The sequence below is a fragment of the Phyllobates terribilis genome, unplaced genomic scaffold (genome assembly GCF_046119375.1).
Source record: "Phyllobates terribilis strain yellow unplaced genomic scaffold, ASM4611937v1 Scaffold_2__4_contigs__length_985480577, whole genome shotgun sequence".
Classification (NCBI taxonomy): Eukaryota; Metazoa; Chordata; class Amphibia; order Anura; family Dendrobatidae; genus Phyllobates; species Phyllobates terribilis.
In genome coordinates, this window is record NW_027362762.1 from 67,132,587 (window position 1) to 67,158,631 (window position 26,045).

The following is a 26,045-nucleotide window of genomic DNA, read 5'->3' on the forward strand; positions in this document are numbered from 1 at the left end:
TCTTGACCAGTCTTTAGGGTGCATCAGTAATTGATCTCCTCTTGACCAGTGTCGAGGGTCCATCAGTAACCGATCTCTTCTTGACCAGTGTCGAGGGTCCATCAGTAACCGATCTCTTCTTGACCAGTCTTTAGGGGGTATCAGTAACTGATCTCTTCTTGACCAGTATCGAGAGTCCATCAGTAACTGATCTCTTCTTGACCAGTCTTTAGGGTCCATCAGTAACTGATCTCTTCTTGACCAGTCTTTAGGGGGCATCAGTAATTGATCTCCTCTTGACCAGTATCGAGGCTCCATCAGTCACTGATCTCTTCTTGACCAGCCTTGAGGGTGCATCAGTAATTGATCTCCTCTTGACCAGTGTTGAGGGTCCATCAGTAACCGATCTCTTCTTGACCAGTCTTTAGGGGGCATCAGTAATTGATCTCCTCTTGACCAGTATCGAGGCTCCATCAGTCACTGATCTCTTCTTGACCAGCCTTGAGGGTGCATCAGTAATTGATCTCCTCTTGACCAGTGTTGAGGGTCCATCAGTAACCGATCTCTTCTTGACCAGTCTTTAGGGTGCATCAGTAATTGATCTCTTGACCAGTATCGAGGGTCCATCAGTAACTGATCTCCTCTTGACTACTGTTATGGGTCCTTCAGGGGTTGTGTTCATAAGGAAACCCCGTCAATGTCTTCTTGAATTATGTCTAGGGTTCATCAGTAACTGATCGCTTTTTAACCAGTGTTGAGTTGACATCAGTATCTGTTCTTTTCTTAACCAGCGACGAAGATCTATCAGTACCTGATCTCTTCTTGAGCAGTGTTGAGAGTGCATCAATAACTGATCTTTTTTTGACCAGCGTTATGGATCCATCAGTAACTGATCTCTTCTTGACCAATGACGAGGGTCCATCAGTAATTGATCTCCTCTTGTGATCTTCTCTTGACCATTGTTGATGGTCCATCAGTAACTGATCTCCTCTTAACCAGTGTTGAGGGTGCATCAGTAACTGACCTCCTTTTGCCCAGTGTTGAAGAAGATCTATCAGTAACCGATCTCTCCTTGACCAGTGTTATGCTAATATCAGTAACTGATCTCTTCTTGACGAGTGTTGAGGGTCCATCAGTAACTGATCTCCTTTTGACCAATGTTGAGGGTCTATCAGTAACTGATCTTCTCTTGGCCAGTTTTGAGGATCTATCTGTAACCGATCTCTTCTTGACCTGTGTCGAGAGTCTATCAGTAACCAATCTCTCATTTGATAAATGTCTCTGTAGATGTGAAGAGGATATTAATGAATGTGAACGAGAAGACTGTGAAAATGGCGGCACATGCATCAATACCTTTGGGTCGTTTTTCTGTAATTGCACTCATGGCTACGTTGGACAGTATTGTGGTCTCAGACCTGTGGTGGTTCCCAACATTCAAGCTGGGCATTCTTATGTTGGCAAAGAGGAGCTCATTGGGATTGCAGTGGTGCTTTTTGTTATATTTGTCCTCATCATCCTTTTCATTGTGTTCCGCAAAAAAGTTTTCCGAAAAAATTACTCCCGTAACAACATCACCCTGGTTCAAGACCCAGCCACAGCGGCATTACTCAATAAAACCAATGGGATACAGTTTAAGAATCTCCGAGGTGGGGGAGACAGTAGAAATATCTATCAAGAGGTTGGTCCTCCTCAAGTTCCTGTACGACCCATGGCCTACACTCCTTGTTTCCAGAGCGAATCTAGGAATAACTTAGATAAGATGGTGGATGGACTTGGGGTGGAACATCAGGAGATGACAACCTTCCACCCAGAGTCACCTAGGATTCTTACAGCTCGAAGAGGAGTGGTGGTGTGCAGCGTGGCCCCCAATATGCCATCAGTATCCCCATGTCGATCTGACTGTGACTCCATCAGAAAATCACCTTGGGATTCAGGAAACGATTGTAAGTATATCTCTCCATCTATCTATCTGTTCGTCTATGTATCTATCCATCTCATTATTGATCTATCATGAGGCTTGTAGTGGGTTCACAGTCACCACACGGTTAATAATGCTGCAAAATCACATTCATTGATGTTCTTCTGTAGAATTGAGGCCAACATTGAACTCTGGTAATGGGGGTGACTGATGGGGTCGATGTAAAATAATCATTTTTTGTGGGGTTTTATTTTTGTATCTCAAGGTAAAGGACTGGAAGCAGCAGAAGAAATGACTTGTTTTGTGGGGAACACAAAGGGGAACAATTCAGAGAACCAGTCCTTGAACTCCTTCCAGTCGGATTCAGGAGATGACAATGGTAAGGACTCCACATCTGCGTCCTCTTCATTTTGATGTTACAATTTCAACTCTTTTATCTCGAGGACCTGTTTCCAGGAAACTCTCAGCTTTATCCGAGGACACATTTTCTGTTCATATTTACTAGTGCAATAAGTAGGTTGTAATTTTTGTCTTATTCTTCCATGACCTCAGGGTCGGGTCACATTTAGAGATGTTTTCTGGTATATCTCATCACCTCTGAGCTATTCTGAAGAAAATATGGTGTTAAATGTTATGCTTCTATATGCCACCACTAGGGGGAGTTCAGTGCAGGTCTATTCATTATTGAGTTCAATGGGAGGCATATAAATCCTTATGGCTCCCTCTAGTGGCAATTACAAACATGCAAACTTTTCAATATAAAAAACGTGCCACGATCACACAGGTTTGGTGAACTTGTAGTTCCTTCTCAATTTGTGCAAAGCAGCCATGATGCTGAGGACAGTGATTGACTGCAGCACTCATATACGAATGGTTGGCATGCCATGAATTCACGACCGTTAACGAAGACTGATGGGACCAGCGATACATTTTCATGTAAAAAAAAAAATGATGGCCTTAAAAGGGATTGTCCTGGATTTATAGATTGATGGCCTGTTTTTAGGACAGGTCATAAATATCAAACACCTCTAACAATCAGCTGTTTGCAACTCCCTCTGCATTGTAGACAAAGCCACTACATCACGGCTCCATACACCGTATAGTGGCCGTTATCGGTACTGCAGCTCAGATTACATTCGCTTCTATAGGAGCTGAGGTGCAGTACATGAGAATGGCCACTACATGGTACGCTGTTCTGGCTCTGTACATGTCTTACTTCCGGCCAGCCCAGGACCTGCTAACAGCTGATCACTGGGGGTGTTGGATCGCCATCAATCTGCTCTTGATGAACTAGCTTGTAGATAAGTAATCCATATGGACAACCCCCTTTAATGACAGCGATTAGAATATTCTATAGCAGGTGATGATATTGTGTATTAAGTTGCCAAATAATTCGTTTTTTTTCTCTGACTTCTCTTCAGCTATAGCTTTCTTTTCACCACCTTCTGGATGTAATATTTCTGTGATATTTCTGTTTCTCTTTTAAACTAATCATAAAATCCATCAAAACAGAGGAGGAAAGATGAGTTTCATAAGCCGCTAGGGAAAATGTATAATCTTGTATACAGATTTTTCTAGTTAAAATATAGAGGTTTGTATCCAGGACTTTCTCGAATTCAACAAGTGCTGAAGTCCTGACAGTTTCTAAGTTGGAAAATCTTATATTACTTGTCCAGAATAAGGTTCAGTTTCAGCTTTTCCTACACACTGAGGCTAATTTCAAGGGAAGTAACACTTATTTGTCAACTTTCCCGAAACGACCAGGAAGAAGTAGAGACCTCCCTGACTCACAGAAGAGTTGGCAAATTTCCCAGGTACTACCAAATGTCATGCTCAATAGGAGATATGGATCCTCAAAGCCCAAGGTCTGGTAGACACACAGGCCATGGGCAACGGTGCAGCAGAGAGATGAAGCATGTGGGAAACAGGTAGCAGAGGTACTGGATGCCGTAGGCAGACAGGAGACATCTGAAAGACTGGAGACAGGTAGGAGAGGTACTGTAGACGGTAGCAGAGACACTGGAAGCCGCAGGCAGACCAGAGATATCTGAAATACCACAGACAGGTAGCAGAGACACTGAAAGCCGCAGGCAGACCGGAGATATCTGAAATACCACAGACAGGTAGCAGAGACACTGAAAGCCGCAGGCAGACCGGAGATATCTGAAATACCACAGACAGGTAGCAGAGACACTGGAAGCCGCAGGCAGACCAGAGATATCTGAAATACCACAGACAGGTAGGAGAGGTACTGTAGACGGTAGCAGAGACACTGGAAGCCGCAGGCAGACCAGAGATATCTGAAATACCACAGACAGGTAGCAGAGACACTGAAAGCCGCAGGCAGACCGGAGATGTACTGGAGATCGCAGACAGGTAGCAGAGGTCTGGGAGGACCAGGAGCAGGTAGCAGAGGTACTGGAAGCCGCAGGCAGACAGGGACATCCGAAAGACCACAGACAGGTAGCAGAGGTACTGGAGACCGCAAACAGGTAACAGAGACAGTGAAAGCCTCAGGCAGACCGGAGATGTCCAGGTGACCGCAGACAGGTATAAGAGGTCCTGGAAGATTAGGAGCAGGTAGAAGAGGTACTGGAAGCAGACCAGCGATGTCCGGGAAACCACAAACAGGTAGCAAAGGTCCTGAAAGACCAGGAGCAGGTAGCAGAGGTACTGGAAGCTGCAGGCAGACAGGAGACATCTGAGAGACTGCAGACAGATAGCAGAGTTAGCAGAAACCGCAAACAGGTAGCAGAGACACTGAAAGCCTCAGGCAGACCGGAGATGTCCGAGGGATCGCATACAGGTAGCAGAGGTCCTGGAAGATCAGGAGAAGGTAGCAAAGGTACTGGAATCCAAGGGCAGACAGGAGACATCCGAGAGACTGCAGACAGGTAGCAGAGTTACCAGAGACCGCAAACAGGTAGCAGAGGTCCTGGAAGACCAGGAGCAGGTAGCAGAGGTACTGGAAGCCGCAGGCAGACCAGATACGTCCAGAAGACCGCAGACTGCTAGCAGACAAAGCCATAAATAGGTCAAACTAAGAAAATGGGGCAGTGAGGATTCCTGCCCCTGGCCCCAGGATGATCCAGCATCAGGTAGTTCTGCAATGTATGGATGAACATTCAGGAGGTAATAAAAAGGGGACATAATTACGAAAAGTATAGAGAATCTCGCCCCACCGACTAACTATGATTTCTATTATGGAGGCACCGTGTGCCTATTGTAGACCACTGCTAGATCACTTAACTAAAATTCAATAGTAAAAATTTGGGAAATTTTGTTCTGATACAGAGTCAGATTGGCCCACCAGAGGACCCTCGCCGAAGTGAGTCCCAAATGTCCACCCAATAAATACCCCATTAAAAGGCTGTTCTGGAATCTATTACTTTAATGCAAAATTAAACGATTAGATATTTTTTTATCAAATTTCCTGTGTGTACAAGGGTGAACAAAATTAGGATATGCCCATGCTCTATATAGATGGAGGGTTGTATCTTAAAATAATTGACCACGTCTCTCCAGTCTGACCCTGCTCCGATTGTGGGTGATCCAGTCCTGCTCATTAATTGTACCGTCACATGAATGTTAGCCATGAACTGTACCGTAAGTGTCGGTGACACCTGGTGATTGATACAGTAACCATGTTAGTGCGGTGTAATACTAACCTTTCTGTTGTCTCCCTTTTTTCCCTTCCTCCCGTGTTGCGTTTTCTCCCTCCCACAAGCTTCCATAGTGACTGTCATTCATCTAGTCAACAATGTTGTTGATAATGTTGAAACCGAAGGTATTTACACTTTTTCTGCAAACTTTGCCTATTATATGAAATGGATAATGTCGTAAATCTGAATCGTTTGTCGTCATTGTACCGTTAAATCTATACAAAAAAAATGGCAAATTTTATTTCAAGTGACTTTAAACTACATTCTAAATGAAATAGTTTTGTTTAACATATTTTTTAAATATTCAGTGTTTTTTTTTATATTTTATGTCACTGTCTATATCAGGAAAATAGTTCTGTATTATTATTATTATTATAGCGACATTTATTCCATGGCGCTTTACATGTGAAAGAGGGGTATACATACAAAAACACGTACAATGATCTTTAACAAAATGTGACGGCGACTGGTACAGGAGGAGCGAGGACCCTGCCCGCGAGGGCTCACAGTCTACAAGGGATGGGTGAGGATACAGTAGGTGAGGGTACAGCTGGTCGTGCAGTGGTATGGTGGAGCGAGGGTTACTGAAGGTTGTAGGCTTGTCGGAAGAGGTGGGTCTTCAGGTTCCTTTTGAAGGTTTCCATGGTAGGCGAGAGTCTGATGTGTTGGGGTACAGAGTTTCAGAGAAGGGGGGATGCACGGGAGAAATCTTGTATGCGATTGTGGGAGGAGGAGATAAGAGGGGAGCAGAGAAGAAGATCTTGTGAGGATCGGAGGTTGCGTGTAGGTAAGTACCGGGAGACTGGATCACAGATATAAGGAGGAGACATGTCGTGAATGGCTTTGTATGCCATGGTTAGGGTTTTGAACTGGAGTCTCTGGGTAATGGGGAGCCAGTGAAGGGATTGACAGGGAGGAGATGCCGGGGAATAGCGGGGGGACAGGTGGATTAGTCAGCCAGCAGAGTTTATGATAGATTGGAGGGGTGAGAGAGTGTTAGGAGGGAGGCCACAGAGCAGGAGGTTGCAGTAGTTGAGGCGGGAGATGATGAGGGCGTGCACTATTGTTTTTGTAGATTCATGGTTGAGAAATGTGCGGATCCGGGAGATATTTTTGAGTTGGAGTCGGCAGGAAGTGGAAAGGGCTTGGATGTGTGGTTTGAAGGAGAGATCAGAGTCCAGGGTTACTCCAAGGCAGCGATCTTGTGGGACTGGGGAGAGTGAACTGTATTAACTGTGAGCTTCATAATAGGCTGATGTTTTCTTTTCTGTAGAGATCAATTCCCCGTAGCCAACTCCTTATCATCACAGGCAGGATAGCAATGAGATATAAAACTTAAATGTGGATAACTCAGGATCCACCATTACAATAAATGATATCACAGCTCAACTCCTCCTCCTCCTGTACAATGACTGATAACACCTCTATATTCAGTAGATAACACAGGATCCACCATTCAAAATAGATAATGTCACAGCTCACCTCCTCCTCCTCCTGTACAGTGACTGATAACACCTCTATATACAGTAGATAACACAGGATCCACCATACACAATAGATGATGTTACAGCTCACCTCCTCCTCCTGTACAATGACATATAACACCTCTATATACAGTAGATAACACAGGATCCACCTTTCACAATAGGTGATATCACAGCTCACCTCCTCCTCCTGTACAATGACATATAACACCTCTATATACAGTAGATAACACAGGATCCACCATACACAATAGGTGATGTCACAGCTCACCTCCTCCTGTACAATGACTGATAACGCCTCTATATACAGTAGATAACACAGGATCCACCATACACAATAGATGATGTTACAGCTCACCTCCTCCTCCTGTACAATGACATATAACACCTCTATATACAGTAGATAACACAGGATCCACCTTTCACAATAGGTGATATCACAGCTCACCTCCTCCTCCTGTACAATGACATATAACACCTCTATATACAGTAGATAACACAGGATCCACCATTCACAATAGGTGATGTCACAGCTCACCTCCTCCTCCTCCTGTACAGTGACTGATAACACCTCTATATACAGTAGATAACACAGGATCCACCATACACAATAGATGATGTTACAGCTCACCTCCTCCTCCTGTACAATGACATATAACACCTCTATATACAGTAGATAACACAGGATCCACCTTTCACAATAGGTGATATCACAGCTCACCTCCTCCTCCTGTACAATGACATATAACACCTCTATATACAGTAGATAACACAGGATCCACCATTCACAATAGGTGATGTCACAGCTCACCTCCTCCTCCTCCTGTACACTGACTGATAACACCTCTATATACAGTAGATAACACAGGATCCACCATACACAATAGGTGATGTCACAGCTCACCTCCTCCTCCTGTACAATGACTGATAACGCCTCTATATACAGTAGATAACACAGGATCCACCATACACAATAGATGATGTTGCAGTTCACCTCCTCCTCCTGTACAATGACATATAACACCTCTATATACAGTAGATAACACAGGATCCACCTTTCACAATAGGTGATATCACAGCTCACCTCCTCCTCCTGTACAATGACATATAACACCTCTATATACAGTAGATAACACAGGATCCACCATTCACAATAGGTGATGTCACAGCTCACCTCCTCCTCCTCCTGTACAGTGACTGATAACACCTCTATATACAGTAGATAACACAGGATCCACCATACACAATAGATGATGTTACAGCTCACCTCCTCCTCCTGTACAATGACATATAACACCTCTATATACAGTAGATAACACAGGATCCACCTTTCACAATAGGTGATATCACAGCTCACCTCCTCCTCCTCCTGTACAATGACATATAACACCTCTATATACAGTAGATAACACAGGATCCACCATTCACAATAGGTGATGTCACAGCTCACCTCCTCCTCCTCCTGTACAGTGACTGATAACACCTCTATATACAGTAGATAACACAGGATCCACCATACACAATAGGTGATGTCACAGCTCACCTTCTCCCCCTTTTCGACACAGTAACCTTTGCCTAGGTCACAGAACATGCCCACAACACTCTCCTAGAAGTCACTAAATAAGATTTTGTCTGTGGCTGTTTATAGTCCATGTGACTCCTGTAAAGTGTCTATCAGCAGCTCAGATAAGATGGCCGTCCCTTTAATCATGTGTATATTTAATAGAATAAAAAATCTAAAATAAAAAAAATGGATGAGAGAATCTAGATATACCTTAGATCGTAAAAGATACAGGAAATACATTGCATTTAGGCTGCGTTCCCACGATGAGTATTTGGTGCATTTTTGATGATTAATTGTCACAGTGTAAAGAGAAGGCTCAGTGGGCATAAGATTTATATCAATCCAATACACTGCGTTTTTTTTGCCCGCCAAAGTATACTGCGGAGAAAACACTCCAAGTACTCACGGTGGGAGCTTGGCCTAAAGGGAATATGCACGCCAAATTTTTTCGAGTTGATCAAAAATGTCACGTTTTCTGGTGGAACCTGCTTCTTTGAGGAGTTTTTGGAGGAGATTTGTGTGTTTTAAAGAGTTTTTTTAAGCATCTTTGAAGAGTTTATTTTTTCTGATGTTTGCTTTGCAGCCTTCTGATTGGACAATTCATAGTTTGGAGCGTTCCGGAAACGCTTTAAAGAAGTGACATGTGCTTTTTTTTTTTCCACCAGGTGTTTTTTTTTTATTTAATCGGGTACCAAATCTTATTTTTATTGCACAGAAGTAGTAAAACATTACAAATCGCGTAGAAATTTGGTGTATTCATATTCCAAAATACAATTAAGGTGTTATTTATACCAGGAAAAAAAAAATGTATGGCTTAAATGGCATTAAAAAATATAACTGTTTCCGCCAAAAAACAATCCCGCGTACAGTTATGTCGACAGGAAAATGATAAAGATGGGGCATTTAAAATGCGTTGATGAAAAAAAATAAGAATTGTTACGTCATGAATCCTAAACTATGACATGGGATGAATTGGTTAAAAAATAGAAATGGAAAAAAAAAAGCTAAATTATTAAAATTGTTGCAACATTTCTAAACTTTTTTTTATTGGTTTTGTATCAGTGAAGTGGAATATTTTGCGTTGATGCTTGTGAATTGTAAGTTTTATTCTTTTTTTTTCCTCTCGAACCAAACAGCTCCGATATTGGACCAAGGGCAGAATTACAACAGAGGTGACATTTTGTAACCCAGATTCAGTTGCCTTGTTAACATGTCTGGTGCCCATAACATTTATTTTTTTTTTGTGAAAATGACATTTTGCAAGCTTTGACTTTTCCTCCCGCCTGCTTCTCCCACCTCCCACCCTTGACATTTCCCACCCACCCCCTAGCATGCTGGTAACATTTTATCTAATCCAACTGCTATTGTGTTTGAGTAACTTTATAAGCGATCACTACCCTGTGCAAATTGCTTTTGTGTCGTAAGCTTGGAGGAACGCACGAGACGAGGACTCAACACGAGCCGCATGACTGACCACTCCATTAACAGGAGCATGACACTTTCCGAAGGCTTCTCAACATCCTCGTATTAACTTCAGACCCTTATATCTCCACAGCATACCACTGGGATACTTCTGATTGGATGCCAAGTGCTCATTTATCCGATATTGAGGAGGCCCCCAACTACGAAACTGCTGATGGGTCATCGGCCCACCATGGTAGCACCAGAGAACTGGAGACGGATTACTACCTGGGAGGGTACGACATTGACAGTGACTACCCACCTCCTCATCACGAAGATTATTTAAGTCAAGATCAGCTTCCACCTCCTCTCCCGGAGGACTTTCAAGAACATTACGATACCCTTCCTAAAGTACAGCCGAGATCTGTGATCAGCACACTCAGTCCAGACTGCCGGCGGCGCCCTCAATTTCATCCGAGCCAATATCTCCCACCCCATCATCTCTCAAGCGAAATAGAGACTTCCAGCTTACAACCCGGACATTCATTTAGTACTTTTGTGCCTGCCCAAAGCCAAAAGGTGGACATGACAAGCACAGATAATGTATCTTTATCCTTGCACAATTCAGTAGGTGCTTCTTCTTCAGACGTGTCAGCCAGCTGTGGACTGGAAGATACAGAAGTGGCCATAAGTGACTATGAAAGTTTAGACGACTTTCGAATCGATCACTCCCACATTCCTTACATGGAAACCCAACATCAAACTCAAGTGTGACAAACTTCATTTTTTTTATTTTTAATTCTATCTATCTCTGTATGTATAGCCATTCATGACTAGCCTCTAGGGATACGCGTACAAAAAGTTGTCGCATTCGTCACAGACTTTTTAATAACGGATGCCGACTGTGGAACTCCAATGGCTTTTGATAGTACAGTATGTCAGTGATATGTTGCAAAATTAAATAGACAATCCTTCTAACATGTTGCTTATATTTATTGCCAAAAGTATGCACAGTGTTTTAATACTTAAAAAAAAAAGGAAAATATTTCATTTCGAAAGAAAAAGTTTCCAAAAGCCTCATCTCGTAAGAGTTTGGCGTTGACCATTCAATCAGGTGGACATCAATACATTGATTTGATTTCAGTAGATGTAGACCTTGGTGGGCTATAACTGTTGACTAAAAGTTTGCTTGTCACTCATATACAGTGGAATTGGTCCAAGTGAATACAGCCTATAAAACGCGAAATCACTAACTCATGGCCAAAGGAATGAACAAGGTCAAAGTTGTAGCTGAGCAAATATTCAGTTAGCTGCCCCTGGGCATTATTTCAATACCCTAGCTAACTTAAAATGGCCTGTCGATGCCCTCCCTTGGGCACCTTGCACCCAGACCACTCTTCTGTCTAACCTCAAAAGTCTTGTGATGGTGTCACATTCTCAGATTCAGGATTACTGCCCCATGTTGTGGCCGAATAGCCCCCAGGGTCATGATCGCCAGGTGACTACAGCCTATAAAGTCACCTAGACTAGTCAACATCACTAACTCATGGCCAATGGAATGGAAAAGTCATAGTTGGGCAATGATTCATTTTGTGGTCCATGTCCATTTTGCTAGCCAAGGAGGAGTGATCTGTGGATCCTTTTGGCACCAAGTACCCAGGGTGCACGCCCGTCCGCTTCTCGTCTCTCATAACTCCCAAGTTTCTCGTTGGGCTACACGCTTTCTCTAACTCCTATTCATTTCTATAGGAGTTAGGGAAACAGCATAGCATCGATGGGCCAATTGCTGTGATGGGAATAGCCCTTTAAGCCCCAACGTAATGTGGCACAAGCTCCATCCTAAAATTATTCACATTCCAACATAAAAATGTAAATCTACCCAAGTTCCTAATGCCCCCATATTCATGGCATGTGTAATGATGTGGGACAGTCTAGATATCTTGCATTACTTTTGGCCGGTACTATTAGATTTACCAACAATATATATCCATTGTGCATATGTGACAAGTACACTCTAATATGTTTACTATGGAGGGTGTTCGTTTGTATCCATGAAATGATAGTTTACTGAAATAGCACAAAAGTTTAAAAAAAAATCCAAAAAATGCTTTACACAGATTTTGCTTCTACATGACTGATGACAGGATGTATATAATCTGACTTAATTAGCCATACAAGCCACTTTGTGTTTAACCAATGTGCGTGCCTTGTCCATCACGGCAGTTTTTTTTTTCCCTCTCCGGGGTCCATCTTTATGATTCGCGTAAGAAACTCCAGACCCTACAGAAACCCAACTGATACCATAGTCTGAAGTCTGTGTTCACTATGTATCATCTGGACATTTCAATGAACTTATAAAAGCAATAATTCGCTGTATTATGTATATCGGACAGCTATAGGACACGGTCCCCTTTGCCCTTTCCATATTTTTTGTAGCTGCAAGTAATGGAGAGTGCGTGAAAAATAATTAGAAAGAAAGATGTAAAGCTTTGAAATGTATTGAGAAAAGGGATTTCCACATAACGGAATACTCCAACCTCTTCTGATTTATTTATTAAAGGGATTGGACAAGATTCGAAAAACATGGCTGACTTTTTCAAAAATAGCAACATTCTGGTCGTCAGCTTATTAAAATTCACTTCAAAAAGGGTGAAAGCTTGGCCAGGTTTGGCACTTTTCTTGGAAGAAAGAAGCCCATTTTTCTAATCCTGGATATCCCCTTTTATAAATACCTAGAAATACTTAGTTGCCATCATAAAAAGATTTTTTTTAAAATGGCTTCAGGGCCAGCATGTGTCTTTTTTCCCAAAAAAATGTATCAAAAGGTTCAAAAAAGTCAAAAATTACAGAGCTCATCTTCTTTAGTTGAGTAAGTTATTTCTACAAATTGTTTTCTGGAAATTTTGTACATTTCACCTAAGGCTAAGGCTTGTGCTTTAATTCTCTTGCCACCCTACGCCTGTCCGAAACCTTACCTGATGATGGTGTCACTACTGATGGCCATGGAAAAGAAATAGCGCTTATAGGACTGCCTGATTCATGAAATAGCACCACTCTTTTCTATGGGCTCTGTCTTGTACTGCACCTCAGTCTAGAGATGAGCCCTGATCCGGTGTCCATTCCGGTCCTCCCTCTTCACTTCTGTGTCCTGCATTCTTGTCATAGCATCATTGGTGCCTCTGGCGCTTACTAGGCTTAAAGTGAAGACCGACTGCCACGGATGATCGAACTGGATACCCAACCAGGACAATTGCTCATCTTTACCAAAGTCTCATACAAGTGAACGGGGCATTGATTTTAGACACAACCCAAGAACAAAAGTGGCTCTGTTTCCTTAACAGAACAGTTTATCTAACGACATACAACAGGGTCTTTGGATGTTTGATGATTACATAGCCTTCTCATTAAAAGTGAAACAGTAAAACCATATTATTTTTAGATTGTGGACAGGGCCCCTTTTACATTATTGATTTGTGGCCTTGTATATTTTTCTTGATCATTATGTGTTGACTTTGTCACTTGAGGTTTGTACGTCATTCTGTCTCGTTGCTTCCCTTGTATATCATTAAAATTAATGTTGCAAAAAAGGGAAGGTCATGTCCAAAAATTATCACCAACCTATGTTGTTGTGGAGATGAGTAACTATGGTCACCGGCTTCTTAGATTATGACCTCGACCACAAAAAGTTCCTAGTGGTTTGGGTCCATCTAGGTGGATAAGTCATATAATATGGCTGAACCAAAAATATGGCCAGGGTCAAGGTCTAACTCTTAAGTTTACAACTTTAAGAGGAAGTTTCATGAGGACAAACTTTTTTTCTAGTGATAGGCAATAAATTCCAGAAGGTCCAGTTTCTAATTTTTGTTAGCAATACCAGAAAATGCTTGAGGGTGCCAGGAGTTAGACTTGTGTAAGGCTCATCTGACCCCTAGCTGATCATGAAACAGGAGAGGAGCTGCTTTTACTTACGAGGTCCATAGGCCTAGATAAAACATATGGAAAAGAGTGGTTTTGATGAGGCAACCTATAGTGTTTGTGAGACACCTATTTCCATCCAGAAGGTTTAAAGTTGTCTTCTAAAAATCAAGCTTTCATTCATGTCCCAAGATGCATTAAGTTACACCTTTTGTGAAGTGATCCCCACATTCGTTAGAAGACTTTGTGTACAAGTATGTGATCAACTGAATATATTGGATAACAATGCACATAGAGCTCAGGTTATAGTGCAGAATTGCATTACATTATGGTCTTCCTCACATCTTGTACATTCAAGAATTTCTAAAAGACATAAAGGAAGTCTTGTCCGTAATGGATCATTCTAAAAAATTCCTAAACAATAGAACCTTTAGGTTGACCTACACACAAGAAAGAGGTCAGCCAATCTTTCCTTTAGCCAACAGCTACAGTATCTACCCTGACACCCCTATACAGATACGAGCATGCCTGTGTTTGCCTGTGTTTTCAGTAGAAAAAAGGTAGTAAGCTGCTGCCAAACTCCTCTGGCAGAGGGTTATCTCCCCAAAAATGGAAGGATTTAGTAGTTGAAAACCAACTACCGAGATCTTCCATCAGCGTAGAGTTTGCGGGTCCCCATGTCCTTTAGATTCTTGAATGGTGCAACCAAAGTTAACGTTTTTGGCCTAAATACATCTAATTTGTAAGACCAGCTTTAGATATAAGTTTTTAAAACCATTTTGTAGCACTAAAGATTTGCACAACTTAATATAAACTTTAATGGGCACCTTTGGGTAGAAGAAAACCATTTCTCAATAGTGTTTATATCAATAGTCTTATTTCCGAGCATGTAACATATTTCTCAATAATTGTACAGTACATCCATTTGGGGATATCATAGACACCACTTCATTAAAAAAAAATTACGAAGGTATGCATCAGTCTTATAAGAAATATAAGGTATACATCAGAAGTATAAGGTATACATCAGTCTTATAAGAAGTATAAGGTATACATCAGTCTTAGTGACTTTGGCCTGTTAAGCCTTTAATCACATTGGTCTTTGTTCCCATTCTATTAGAGTTCTGGTGCATACTTGACATCAAAGAACCCAGGAGAAAACCTGATGTACCCCATTATATTTTCTTGGTATCCATTAGGACTCTTTGGGAAACTTTTTTTTAAAAAGCAATTCCACCATGACTTTTTGTTAAGAATGGTAGCGAAGTTGTTAGTCTAAACAGAGTTTTGGCTCATTCCGATGAGTGTTTTGAATAGTGCATATTCCGGATGTAACACTCACCTTTCTGATCATGTGAGGTTGATCGTTCAAGTCACATACATGTACTGTTCAGAATAGACATTGGACATGATGTCGTTAACAGCTGAGATCTTAAATGTGAAATGCAAAGTATATAAGAACATTTCAGAACTTCTCAACATACATTAAAGTTGTATTCCTGTCCAAAACCTTTTTCATTCATCTACTGGATATGTAAAATGCTAGATAGGTGGGGGTCCAAACAGTCTCCAGTCCCCTTCAACTGTAAGACCAAGGGTAGGACTTAAAGGGAATCTGTCACCAGGTAATCCGAGAATAGCACGATGTAGGGGCTGAGACCGCAATTCCAATGATGTATCATTTGCTGGTCTGTAAGCTGTCATTTTGATACAATCACAGTTTCCTCTGCTGCAGATTTAGCAATGCTGAGCTCTGTATAACCCCACCCACATGGAGGCGTTGTTGGACTAGAAGGCACAAGACACCTAGTCCTGTAATCATAATCTCCTGCTGATTAAACACTGATTTTATTGAAGCAGCAACAGACAGACCAGCAAGTGACACATTGGTGGAATCAGGCTCTAAGCCCCTATGCTATGCTGCCATCAGATTACAACGGGAACGGGCGATAAATGCATTATTATGGAATACCCCTTTAAGCTTAATTTATAAAGACTGTAATATCACTACAATGTAAGTAAAGCAAATCCATCCCCCAGTAAATAAAGCCATGTCGCCCCCTGCGATGTGTAGAATGGCGGCACATTTCCATTAACGTCCATGACCAGCTCTGGTCCATTTTCAGGATCGGCAGATGAGCCCTTGGATCTCCATTATAGATGATGCCATAGAGATAGTGATAGATGACAACTGAGCCATATCCTTATGGAAATCCCTTATCGTTCCTGACGTAGTTGCTTCATATCTATAGAGTATCCGCTATCTGTATTTCAGTTTTCTGTATTCTGCCCCTTGCCGTCAGCACCACAGACTTTCGCCTTTTCTTCTGGATTCTGCGGTGACTTATAGCACAATGTGGTGGTCTAGGTAGAATGACGTAGTAGGTGGCATTTTTGAAGTAGCTGATCTCATTAGTCGTCCCCTGAGATAAAGGATAGAAACTCGTTACTATCCCACTCCTCAGACTTATGATAATGAGTAGCCTTGTATTATACTAGAGATAAATTTACCATTTCCTATCATGTCATTCAGTATTGTGTGTGAGGATATGTTTCTGCCGCCATTTTTTTATAGCAGTATTATGACTCTTGCTCCAGTTTTTCCCATACATAATGGCGCAGTAATTAGACGGCCATTTTAATTGCATATCATATTCAGATTTTCATTCTCCACCTATTACTTATTCAGACATTACTAATGGTATTCCTAGGAAAAAAAAAAAGGCAAAATTGGCAAAAAAATAAAAATTGGCCCCAGAGATTTTGCCACCCAAGGTAGGAGTTTTCAATCATGCCCATTCATTAACCTTCATGCTAATTCCTAAAGTAGCGATGGGGATGGGATTAGCCAGGGCTGAGTCACCTCCTTCTAAAGGTCCATTGACCATTCACTTGAATCAGGTGCAATATGAGACATAGTCCACGCACAAGAGCGGAGCTGTTTCTGGAAGGAAGCAGCCATGTTTTTCTAACCTCATACAAACCCTTAAAAGGGGTTGTCCGGAGGTATATTATTTTTTTACTATAGGCCTAAGAACTAACTACCTGCCTGGTCTGGCCAGTGCAGATCTCTGCTAGCCCAGACCTGCCAGCAGCTCTGCAGTTTCTGCTGACGTCACTTAGACAGAGCAGCAGCTTCTCTTCCGCTGCACTCTGTTGACCGCGCATAACTGCCGATATCATGCTGATTGACAGCCAAATCCCCGCAGCCAAACTGCAGGGAGTCGGGTATCAATAAGCATGACATCAGAAGTCAGGCCCCTTCAAAAGAGCAGCCTAGAAGAAGAAGAAGAGCTACTCTATTGACGTGAAGCAGCAAAATCGAACGTTGTGGCAGTCAGTGACCACTCTGAGTTGATGAGGTTATCAACTAACTGCCTATTAGTTCTTAGGTCAACAGTAAAAAAAAAAAAAAAATAGTCCGAGATAACCCCTTTAAGGATTGCAAAACCTTACTTTTTCAGCAATTCACTGAATATTGGGCATTTAAATTGTCTCTAAACCATATGTGTTAGTCATTGTATTATTTAGCACTATATTGGCACCTTTTTAGCCATATATACCTAATGTGAACTGGAAAATATTACCAAATATTCTAAAAAGTAATACGATATATCTATATGTAAGCCATAATTGTAAGGGTAGAGATATATCTTGCCGGGAAGCCATCAGTGTTGTAGCCATTGTTGTTGATAATGATAGTTGATAGTAACTGCTACCAGACAGTGCCCACACCTTGGCGAGTCAATCCTATGACTGGCATTGTCAGTTGTCCCATATTTCGTAATGTAGGGTTCACATTTCTTTCAATAACAAATCCTGCTATCCTATCATTGCCTTGCTTGTAGATTTGATATATCATCAGTGTGTTATCAGTGAAAATCCACTGGTCCACTATGATATTTCCTCTCAAGCGGTCTCTGCAATAGTTTTCCAAAGGCCCAATGGCTGTTCCAATATAGACAATATCCAGCTCTTCATATTCTGGAAAGAGAAAACAGGAGATGCCACTTGATTTTACTGTTGGCGGGAGGTATTCCCACAGACAGGACATTAATGGCATATCAATATTTAGTCAACCCATTTAAGGCATTCATCTACAGACACTAATTGATTAATTTAGGCTTGAGGTAGACAAAGAGTTCCCAAGCATGATGCGAAATGGAGAACAATGTTGTGTGATGTTACATACCATGCCATAGGAAAGCATTAAAGAGGACCTAACACTTTTCATAAATTTGCAATATTTTTACCTGGTAGAAATGCCGCTGTTCTCCTGAATCCGGCGTAGTTTTTATTTTGTTACTGCGCCTCTTCTTTCCCGAGATATGGTCCTCTCTTCCCTGTCTTGAAATCTAGTGTTTTGAACAACTGAAGAAGACTCCCACAAAGAAGAGTTGAGAACCGTAGGCAGTTGGCCAAAGAAGGTGCCATATCTCAGGAACAGAAAGGCGTAGGAACAAAAGACAAACAATGCCGGATCCAGGAGAACAGCGGCATTTCCGCCAGGTTAAAAAAAAATAAAAAGAAAAAACATTTATGGCTAGTGACAAGTCCTCTTTAAGTTGCCATATGTTGGCAAGTTTTGTGAGATGAATAGCAACAAACCCAAAAGTGAGATTGAAAATCACGAGAGATTGCAATAGTTACATTCAATTCCAATTGTGCACCTCAAAACACAAAATGTTGACTTACTTGTATTTGCAATGTGTTCAAATTAAGATCCTGGTTCCTGAAAGGGACCAAATGTCCCACCGCTATATAAGAAGACACATCATTCATCATGACAGATGGTAGGTTGAAGTCCTCTTATATATTTTTCATTGGGGCCCAGGGGCTTCAAGTTATCTTGAAGGATAATCTTTGAATCTTTTTGTTTTATTTCCCTGGAAAATTAAATAAACTAGAAAATTCAAGGTTTAGATATTCTAATTGGCTTCCCTCCAGAAGGAAGGAAATTCTATTAAGAGCCAACTATAGGCAGAGAATATCACTAGTCATGTTTTAAGGCTCTTTTTTGGGCCAGAAATTGACTTTTAGGGTTGTTACCTAGAGGTGGTACTGAACAAAGTTTTCTTTTTTTTTTTTAATTAATGAAGAAATAATTAGCATATTTTTTTCCCATGGAGCATTTCCTGTAACACTCCACATACCAGTTGAATCTCCTCAATGAGCAGCAGTACTTCTCTCCCTACCAGAGATAAGATTTAGATAAAGTCCTCAATTGCTTTAAGAATAGCTTAAGAATATTCAGAAGGTAAACATGTGAAACCATAATAATAGTAAGAAATGATTAAACTATTAATATTATTTTATCCCCAAATCATCACATTGAGATTTTCTTTTAGCTTTTTTTTTATTTTTTTTTTAAGGTTATTTAATTAAAAGTTTTCAAGAATTTACAAAGAGTTTTTTTTTTCTGTAAAATAAAGTGTTTACTTGCCATTATTACATGGTTAGAATCTCATTACTGGTTTGGGTATGAACATTTTGCCAAACAAGTTTCAAGTTTAGAAAAAATTAAAAAAAAGTTTTTCTACAGCTGTAATAACCGCAATAACAAATATCATAGTAATACTTTAAAGGGAATCTGTAATCAGGTTTTTGCTGTTTAATCTGAGAGCAGCATGATGTTGGGGCAGAGACCCTGATTCCAGCGATGTATCACTTAGTTTACTGGGTGAAGCAGTTGTGATAGAATCACAGATCTAGCAGATCACTGAATGCTGAGCTGTGTATAACCCCGCCCAAACCTCTGATTGGCTGCCTCCTGTGTACACTATAGCAAGCTACCAATCAGTGGTGGGGGCGAGATTACACAGAGGAGTAGGACTAGGAGGCACTAGGCACCTAGTCCTGCAGTGATAATCTCCTGCTGATAAAACACTGATTTTGTAGAAACAGCAGCACACAGCACAGTAAGTGACACATCACTGAAATCAGGGTTTCTGCCCCTAAATGATAGTACTTTCATATTACATAGCATAAACCGGCTTCCCTTTAAATCATATTTTTAAGAATAATTGTATGGCTGAAATCTGAAAATGTTACTTTCATGTTGACATTGCATAGTATCTGACACTTTAAAAAAAAGCCCAAAAACTGCACTGATATTTTTTGTTAGGGAAAGAATTGTTGAGCACTGTATGAGAAAAACAATGATTTTGTAGTGTTTTCCTGTTATAAACAGGTAGATCTTAAGGATGTATGTTGTAGTGTTTGAGACAATGTATGTAAAATAAGGTACGGATTGTATATAGTTCTTTTTTTTTTTAACCCTTAAACTCCTGTAGGTATAGCAAAAGTTTCGACTGTATTCTCCCTTTAAACCTTTGCAAAATGTTACCGGCCACCCGTATTGAACCTCAAGATATGCATTGAAGTTGTACGTGTACTTTTAATATTAGTAACTTTGATGCAATATGGGTTAGTTGTTTATTGTTTTTAATATTTATTTTATTTTCGATGACCTCTTCCATTTGCTTTAATTTACTTGTACGTTTCAAATTGAGAATTTTTGAAATGTCATCATTTCTTGGACATGAAAACTTAATTATGCAAACTATTATGTATGAACTGGATTATTTTTTAGAATTTTTATCCCTAAAAGAAGAATACTTTTTTTTTTGGGGGGTGGGGAAGGGGGGATTGAATCTCACTGTTGACAGTATTATTGTTTACTTTTGTTTTTTTATTATTTTCTTAGAAGCGGTGTACAGGTTTGTAACTGTAAGAATTTGATAAAGTCGATGGTTAACAATTTACAAAAATATGTGCGTGTGTTTTTATTTCAGCGGAATGTGATAGACTTTGAACGGTTTTAAATTTACATAACTGATTACTATTGATGAGCGGACTCGTGGAAGTTCGGGTTCTGGTCTCCGACAGAACTTTACTCCAAAGTTTGGTTTGGGTACCAAAACTGTACCCGAACCTGAACCCGAACCCCATTGAACCCAAATCAATTTGGGACCCGAATTTGAAGCCGGAAATTTCTCTCTCTCCAACCCGGACTCCTGAAACGTAAAACAGACTTCCTGGTGAAGTCCGTGTTCGGAGTTCAACACCGAACAGTAGGTGTACGGTGCGAACCCCGCACTTTACAGTTTGTATTCACTCATCTCTACTGATGACAGATTTATCTATTCCATCCAATAATTCCACAGTCTTCATCACGAGAAAGACAAAGTCCCCAAAGAAGCAGTTGCCAGTTGCTCAATATAAAGACTCGAGCATATGACCGTATTTTCAGTCCGAGTACGATCCAACATAACTTTGGATCACACTCGGGCCAATGTTATCCTCTGGTGCCATGCACAAGTGAGAGGTTTTCCTTGGACCGAGATTATCTGTTCCTCTGTAGAAAACATCAGACTGCACTCGGATGATATCTGAGTGCAGTCCGATATTTACAGACAGTGATGAAGGAAATAAAAAAAATTTCCATCTTTATGTTCATCTTAGAAAATCGGATCACGCACTGATCAAACTCTGTGATTAGTATAATCGGCCCGATTGTCTTGGATGAGAAAAAAATACTGTGTGACCCTAGCCCTACCCGGGAAAAATAATGTCTTCCTAACTCCAAAAATTCCGAATAAACTTCTGAATCTACGAACTATCTCAAATAATAACTAGTAATCTTACAGCATTCAAGCTCTTCTAGAACATATTCAAAGTGTCAATCACAATAATTCTGTAGTCTTACTGCTCTTACAGTAGAGAATCTCCATCTATGTTGATGGTAAAATCTTCTTTCCTTTAGACATACAGGATGCTTCTTTGGATTTCTGCATTGGAAATTAGAATAGGAGGGCTTCCGGCTGATGTGGACAACGTGCTCTGAGATAGCATATTGGAGATGGAGGATGAGGAGGATGGTGTAGGAGATGGAGAAAACCCTGATAGAGGTAGTGCCAGCAATCCTCGGCGTTGGGGCACATGTGCCGTGTCAGGTTGGGACTCGACCCCAGCCTCTACAATGTTCACCCAGCGTGCCGTCAGGGAAATGTAGTGTCGCTGGCCACAAATGCTTGTCCATGTGTCGGTCGTTAATTGTACAATCCCAGTAACTATGTTGGTAAGGGCATGGGTAATGTTACTGGACACGTGCTGGTACAAGGCGGGGGATGCCACACTGGGAGAAATAGTGGAGCCGGGGGACTGAGTACTGAGAGAAGGTTGCCTCCATGAGTCGGCGGAAATCATTCGTCTCTACAAGCGAAAACGGCAACATTTTCACAGCAAGCAGCCTGCAGATGTGCCCGTTTACAGTTTGGGCCTGTGGGTGGGTGACTGGGAACTTTCTTTTTGTTCCAAGGCCTGAGGTAGGGACAGCTAAATGCTGTGCTGGGACAAGTTTTTGGAAGTGCCTAATGATGGTGCCTCAGAATGTGCAAGGACAGGTACAGGACGGGAGGCATTTGCACCAGTGTCATGGACAGAGGATTGATTGGAAAGCACCTAGCACAGAGGAAGAGGCAGTGAGGTCACCCGCTAGAACCATTCGTGGACCCTGGGGTTCAGCCCATTGAGTCTGGTGCTTAGATGACATGCGCCTGATCATGCTGATGGTGGTTAGGCATAGTGGTCAGGCCCCTGCTGATCTTGACATGGCACAGGTTGCAAATGACCTTTTATTTCTCTCAGAACTCTCTTTAAAAAAGTCCCAGACTGGGGAACACCTAACTCTTTGATGGAGAAATTCCAGAATAATGAGAGAGAGAAAGAATGTTTTAAGGCATTTTTATTACTGACTGCAAAGTCGAAAGTTTACGTACACGAAGATTACTATGCCTTTAAACAATTCTGGACTGCCTATATGGTGATATCATGTGTTTGGAAGCTTCTGATTTTTGGCAACATCTGAGTTAATTAGAGACACACCTGTGAATGTATTTTAACGCACACCTGAAACACACAGATTCTTTGTGTAGCATCATGGGAAAGTCTAAAGAAATCAGCCAAGATATCAGGAAGAGAATTGTGGACTTGCACAAGTCTGGCTCATCCCTGGGTACAATTTCTAGATACCTGAAGGTGCCTCGTTCATCTGTACAAACAATTATATGCAAGTAAAATCAAGATGGGAATGTCCAGCCATCATACCGCTCAGGAAGGAGACGGGTTCGGAGTCCTAGATATGAACGTGCTTTGGTCCGACATGTGCATATCAACCCAAGGACAAAAACAAAGACCTTGTGAAGATGATGGCGGAAGCTGGTAAGATTGTGTCAAAAACCACAGTGAAACAAGTACTGTATCAACATGGGCTGAAAAACTACTCTGCCAGGAAGAAGTCATTACTCCAAAAGAAACTTAAAAAAGCCAGATTAATGTTTGCAAATGCACACAGGAATAAAGACCTTAATTTTTGGAGACATGTCCTGTGGTCTGATGAAACTAAAATTGAACTTTTTGGGCATCATTATCATTGTTGCATTTGGAGGAAAAAGGGAGAAGCTTGGAAGCCTAAGAACACCATCCCAACTGTGAAACACGGGGGGTGGCAACATCATGTTGTGGGGTTGTTTTGCTGCAGGAGGGACTGGTGCACTTCACAAAATAGATGGCATCATGAGAAAAGAGTCCATGGCCAAGATGAAACTGTGCCTGCTGAGGTAGCACAACAAACACCCACATCATGTCAAACTACCTTCCTGTTCAAGTTTCTAGGGGGCCGCGGGACACTACTATTGAAGCCATAGCAGTGTGAAAAGATTCTTAGTTGGATAGCAGATAATGCTTCCAGTCAGTTTGCCACCACCACCACCATGTCTTCCACATGGTCCAGTCTCAGTAGCTGTGAGTCTGGACCACATTATTATTATTACTTTGGCACCATTTGTTCCATGGCACTTTACATGTGAAAAAGGGGCAAAAACAATTACAATAATCTTGAACAAAAATGTGACAGCGACTGGTACAGGAGAGGAAAGGACCCTGCCCTCGAGGGCTCACAGTCTATAAGGGATGGGTGAGGATACAGTAGGTGAGGATAGAGCTGGTTGTGCAGCGGTATGGTGGAGCGAGGGTTACTGCAGTTTGTACGCTTGTCAGAAGAGGTGGGTCTTCAGGTGCTTTTTAAAGGTTTCAACAGTAGGCGAGAGTCAGAAATGTTGAGGTACAGAATTCCAGAGAAGGGGGGATGCACGGGAGAAATCTTGTATGCAATTGTGGGAAGAGGCAATAAGAGGAGAGTAGAGAAGGAGATCTTGTGAGGATCGGAGGTTGCGTGCAGGTAAGTACTGGGAGTCTAGGTCACAGATGTGTGGAGGATGGCTTTGCATGCCAAGGTTTGGGTTTTGAACTGGAGTTTCAGGGTAATGGGGAACCAGTGAAGAGATTGACAGAGAGGAGAGGCCACGGAATAGCGAGGTGGATTAGAAGGGCAACAAAGTTTAGGATAGATTGGAGGAATGCGAGAGTGTTAGAGGGGAGGCCACAGAGCAGGATGTTGCAGTTGTCGAGACTGGAGATGATGAGGGCGTGCACTAGTGTTTTTGTAGATTAGTGGTTGAGGAATGTTTGGATCCGGGAGATTTTTTTTTTACTTGGAGTCGGCATACTCCTCACCCTGATCCTCCTTCCTCCCACCATTCCGAGTGCCCTGAGACAACTGATCCCTCATTTGGAAACTTCAAAGAGCTGTTTTGTTCAACTTTCCATTTAGAAATTCTGGCCTCTTGCTCGGTGCGTTTGGAAGTGGAAAGAGCTTGGATATGTATTTTGAAGGAGAGATTAGGGTCCAGGTTTACCCCAAGAGCTGTTCACTTTTCCATCGATAGATTAGGGCCTCTCAGGCCGGGCAGCTTCAAGCAGGGCAATAGAAGATCACATATAGCGATTTGAGCAGCCATGGTCACTCAAATGTGACGGTGGGAAAGTGCAATTACTGTCGCAAGAGGTGGATAATGAAGAGACACAATGGACGGAAAGTCAGGAGGAGGACCAGGTTGCAGAAATGGAAGACGAAGCGGTGGGAAATGAAGTCACTGACCCAACCTGGCAAGGGGACATGCAGAACGAGGACAGCAGCACACAGAGGGAGGGAAGCATAGCACCACAACAGGCAAGAACAAGCAGTGTGGTGGCCACAGACACAAAGTGGGCAATCGCTCCCCGGAACACCAACACGGCGGAAGTTGCCAGCACAACTATTAGGTCTTACCGAGTCTGTTTCTTTTATAAAGACTGTTTAGATATCTCCGAAAGGCCATTTGCAACATCTACCAGGCCAGCATCATCAAGAGCACCAAAACTACCAGCCTGACCAACACCAGCATGCTCAGGTACATGACAGCGAAGCACCAGACTAGCTGGGCCGAACGGCAAGGTCCAGCAACAGTGTCTGTGGGTGACACCACTGTCTCTTCCTCTGTTGTGCGTGCACGCCAATCCCCTGTCCATGGTGCATGCAAAGATACCCCCCGCCTGCACCTGTCATTGCAGACTTGCAACCATCATCGTCCATGTCCTTGTCCCTTCTCAGCGTTTAGTTGTCCCTACTCCAGTCCTTGAAATGCAAGTTCAAGTATGCAGCCAAAAGGCCGCAATACTAAGCTCCCACATTTCTGGTCTGCTTGCTTGCACTTGAAATGTTGCCTTTTAGGTTCATGGAGGCGGAAGCTTTCCACAACCTCATGGCGGCCGCGGCCGGGTGTCCATACTCGATCCCCAGCCGCCACTATTTCTCCCGGTGTCGTCTCTGCCATCCACAAGCATGGGTCTCAGAACATTACCCGTGCCCTCCCCAGTGCACTTAGCGGGAAGGACCACCTAACCACAAACACGTGGACAAGAGAATGTGGCCAGGGACGGTACATCTCACTGACGCATGTCACTGGGTTAATATTGTGGAAGCCAGGACCCAGTTGGACCCTGGGACGGAATATGTCCTCCCGACACAGAAGATTGCGGGTCCTGGGTCAATCAGGATTGCCCCCGTATTTTACAGCTCCTGCAACACATCCTCCTCTTCCTCTTCAGCCTCCATCACTTGAGTCATTTTTTCCAGAAGATATTCCAGATTATGTACTTAAACTGTGTGGGTGCCAATAACAATAAGCAGGACTGTATGCTTAAATGAGAAACATCTGTTTCAGAGTTGCAGAGTCGTTGAA

General features: G+C 42.1%; 1 protein-coding gene across 7 annotated transcripts in view; it reads left to right on the forward strand.

Annotated features, from left to right (window-relative positions):
* FAT3 (FAT atypical cadherin 3) overlaps positions 1-20,693 on the forward strand; it is a 735,917-nt gene extending 715,224 nt beyond the window's left edge. For 4 of the 7 annotated variants that reach the window (XM_073662065.1, XM_073662062.1, XM_073662061.1 and 1 more), the window contains 5 exons: positions 1,267-1,922; positions 2,163-2,276; positions 5,625-5,684; positions 9,744-9,779; positions 10,163-20,693. In XM_073662065.1, coding sequence (XP_073518166.1) covers positions 1,267-1,922; positions 2,163-2,276; positions 5,625-5,684; positions 9,744-9,779; positions 10,163-10,782 — 1,486 coding nt within the window. In that variant the 3' untranslated portion in view covers positions 10,783-20,693. The remainder of the gene's footprint in view (positions 1-1,266; positions 1,923-2,162; positions 2,277-5,624; positions 5,685-9,743; positions 9,780-10,162) is intronic. The other 3 variants (XM_073662066.1, XM_073662068.1, XM_073662063.1) reach the window with 2 other exon arrangements.
* Positions 20,694-26,045: the final 5,352 nt, after the last annotated feature.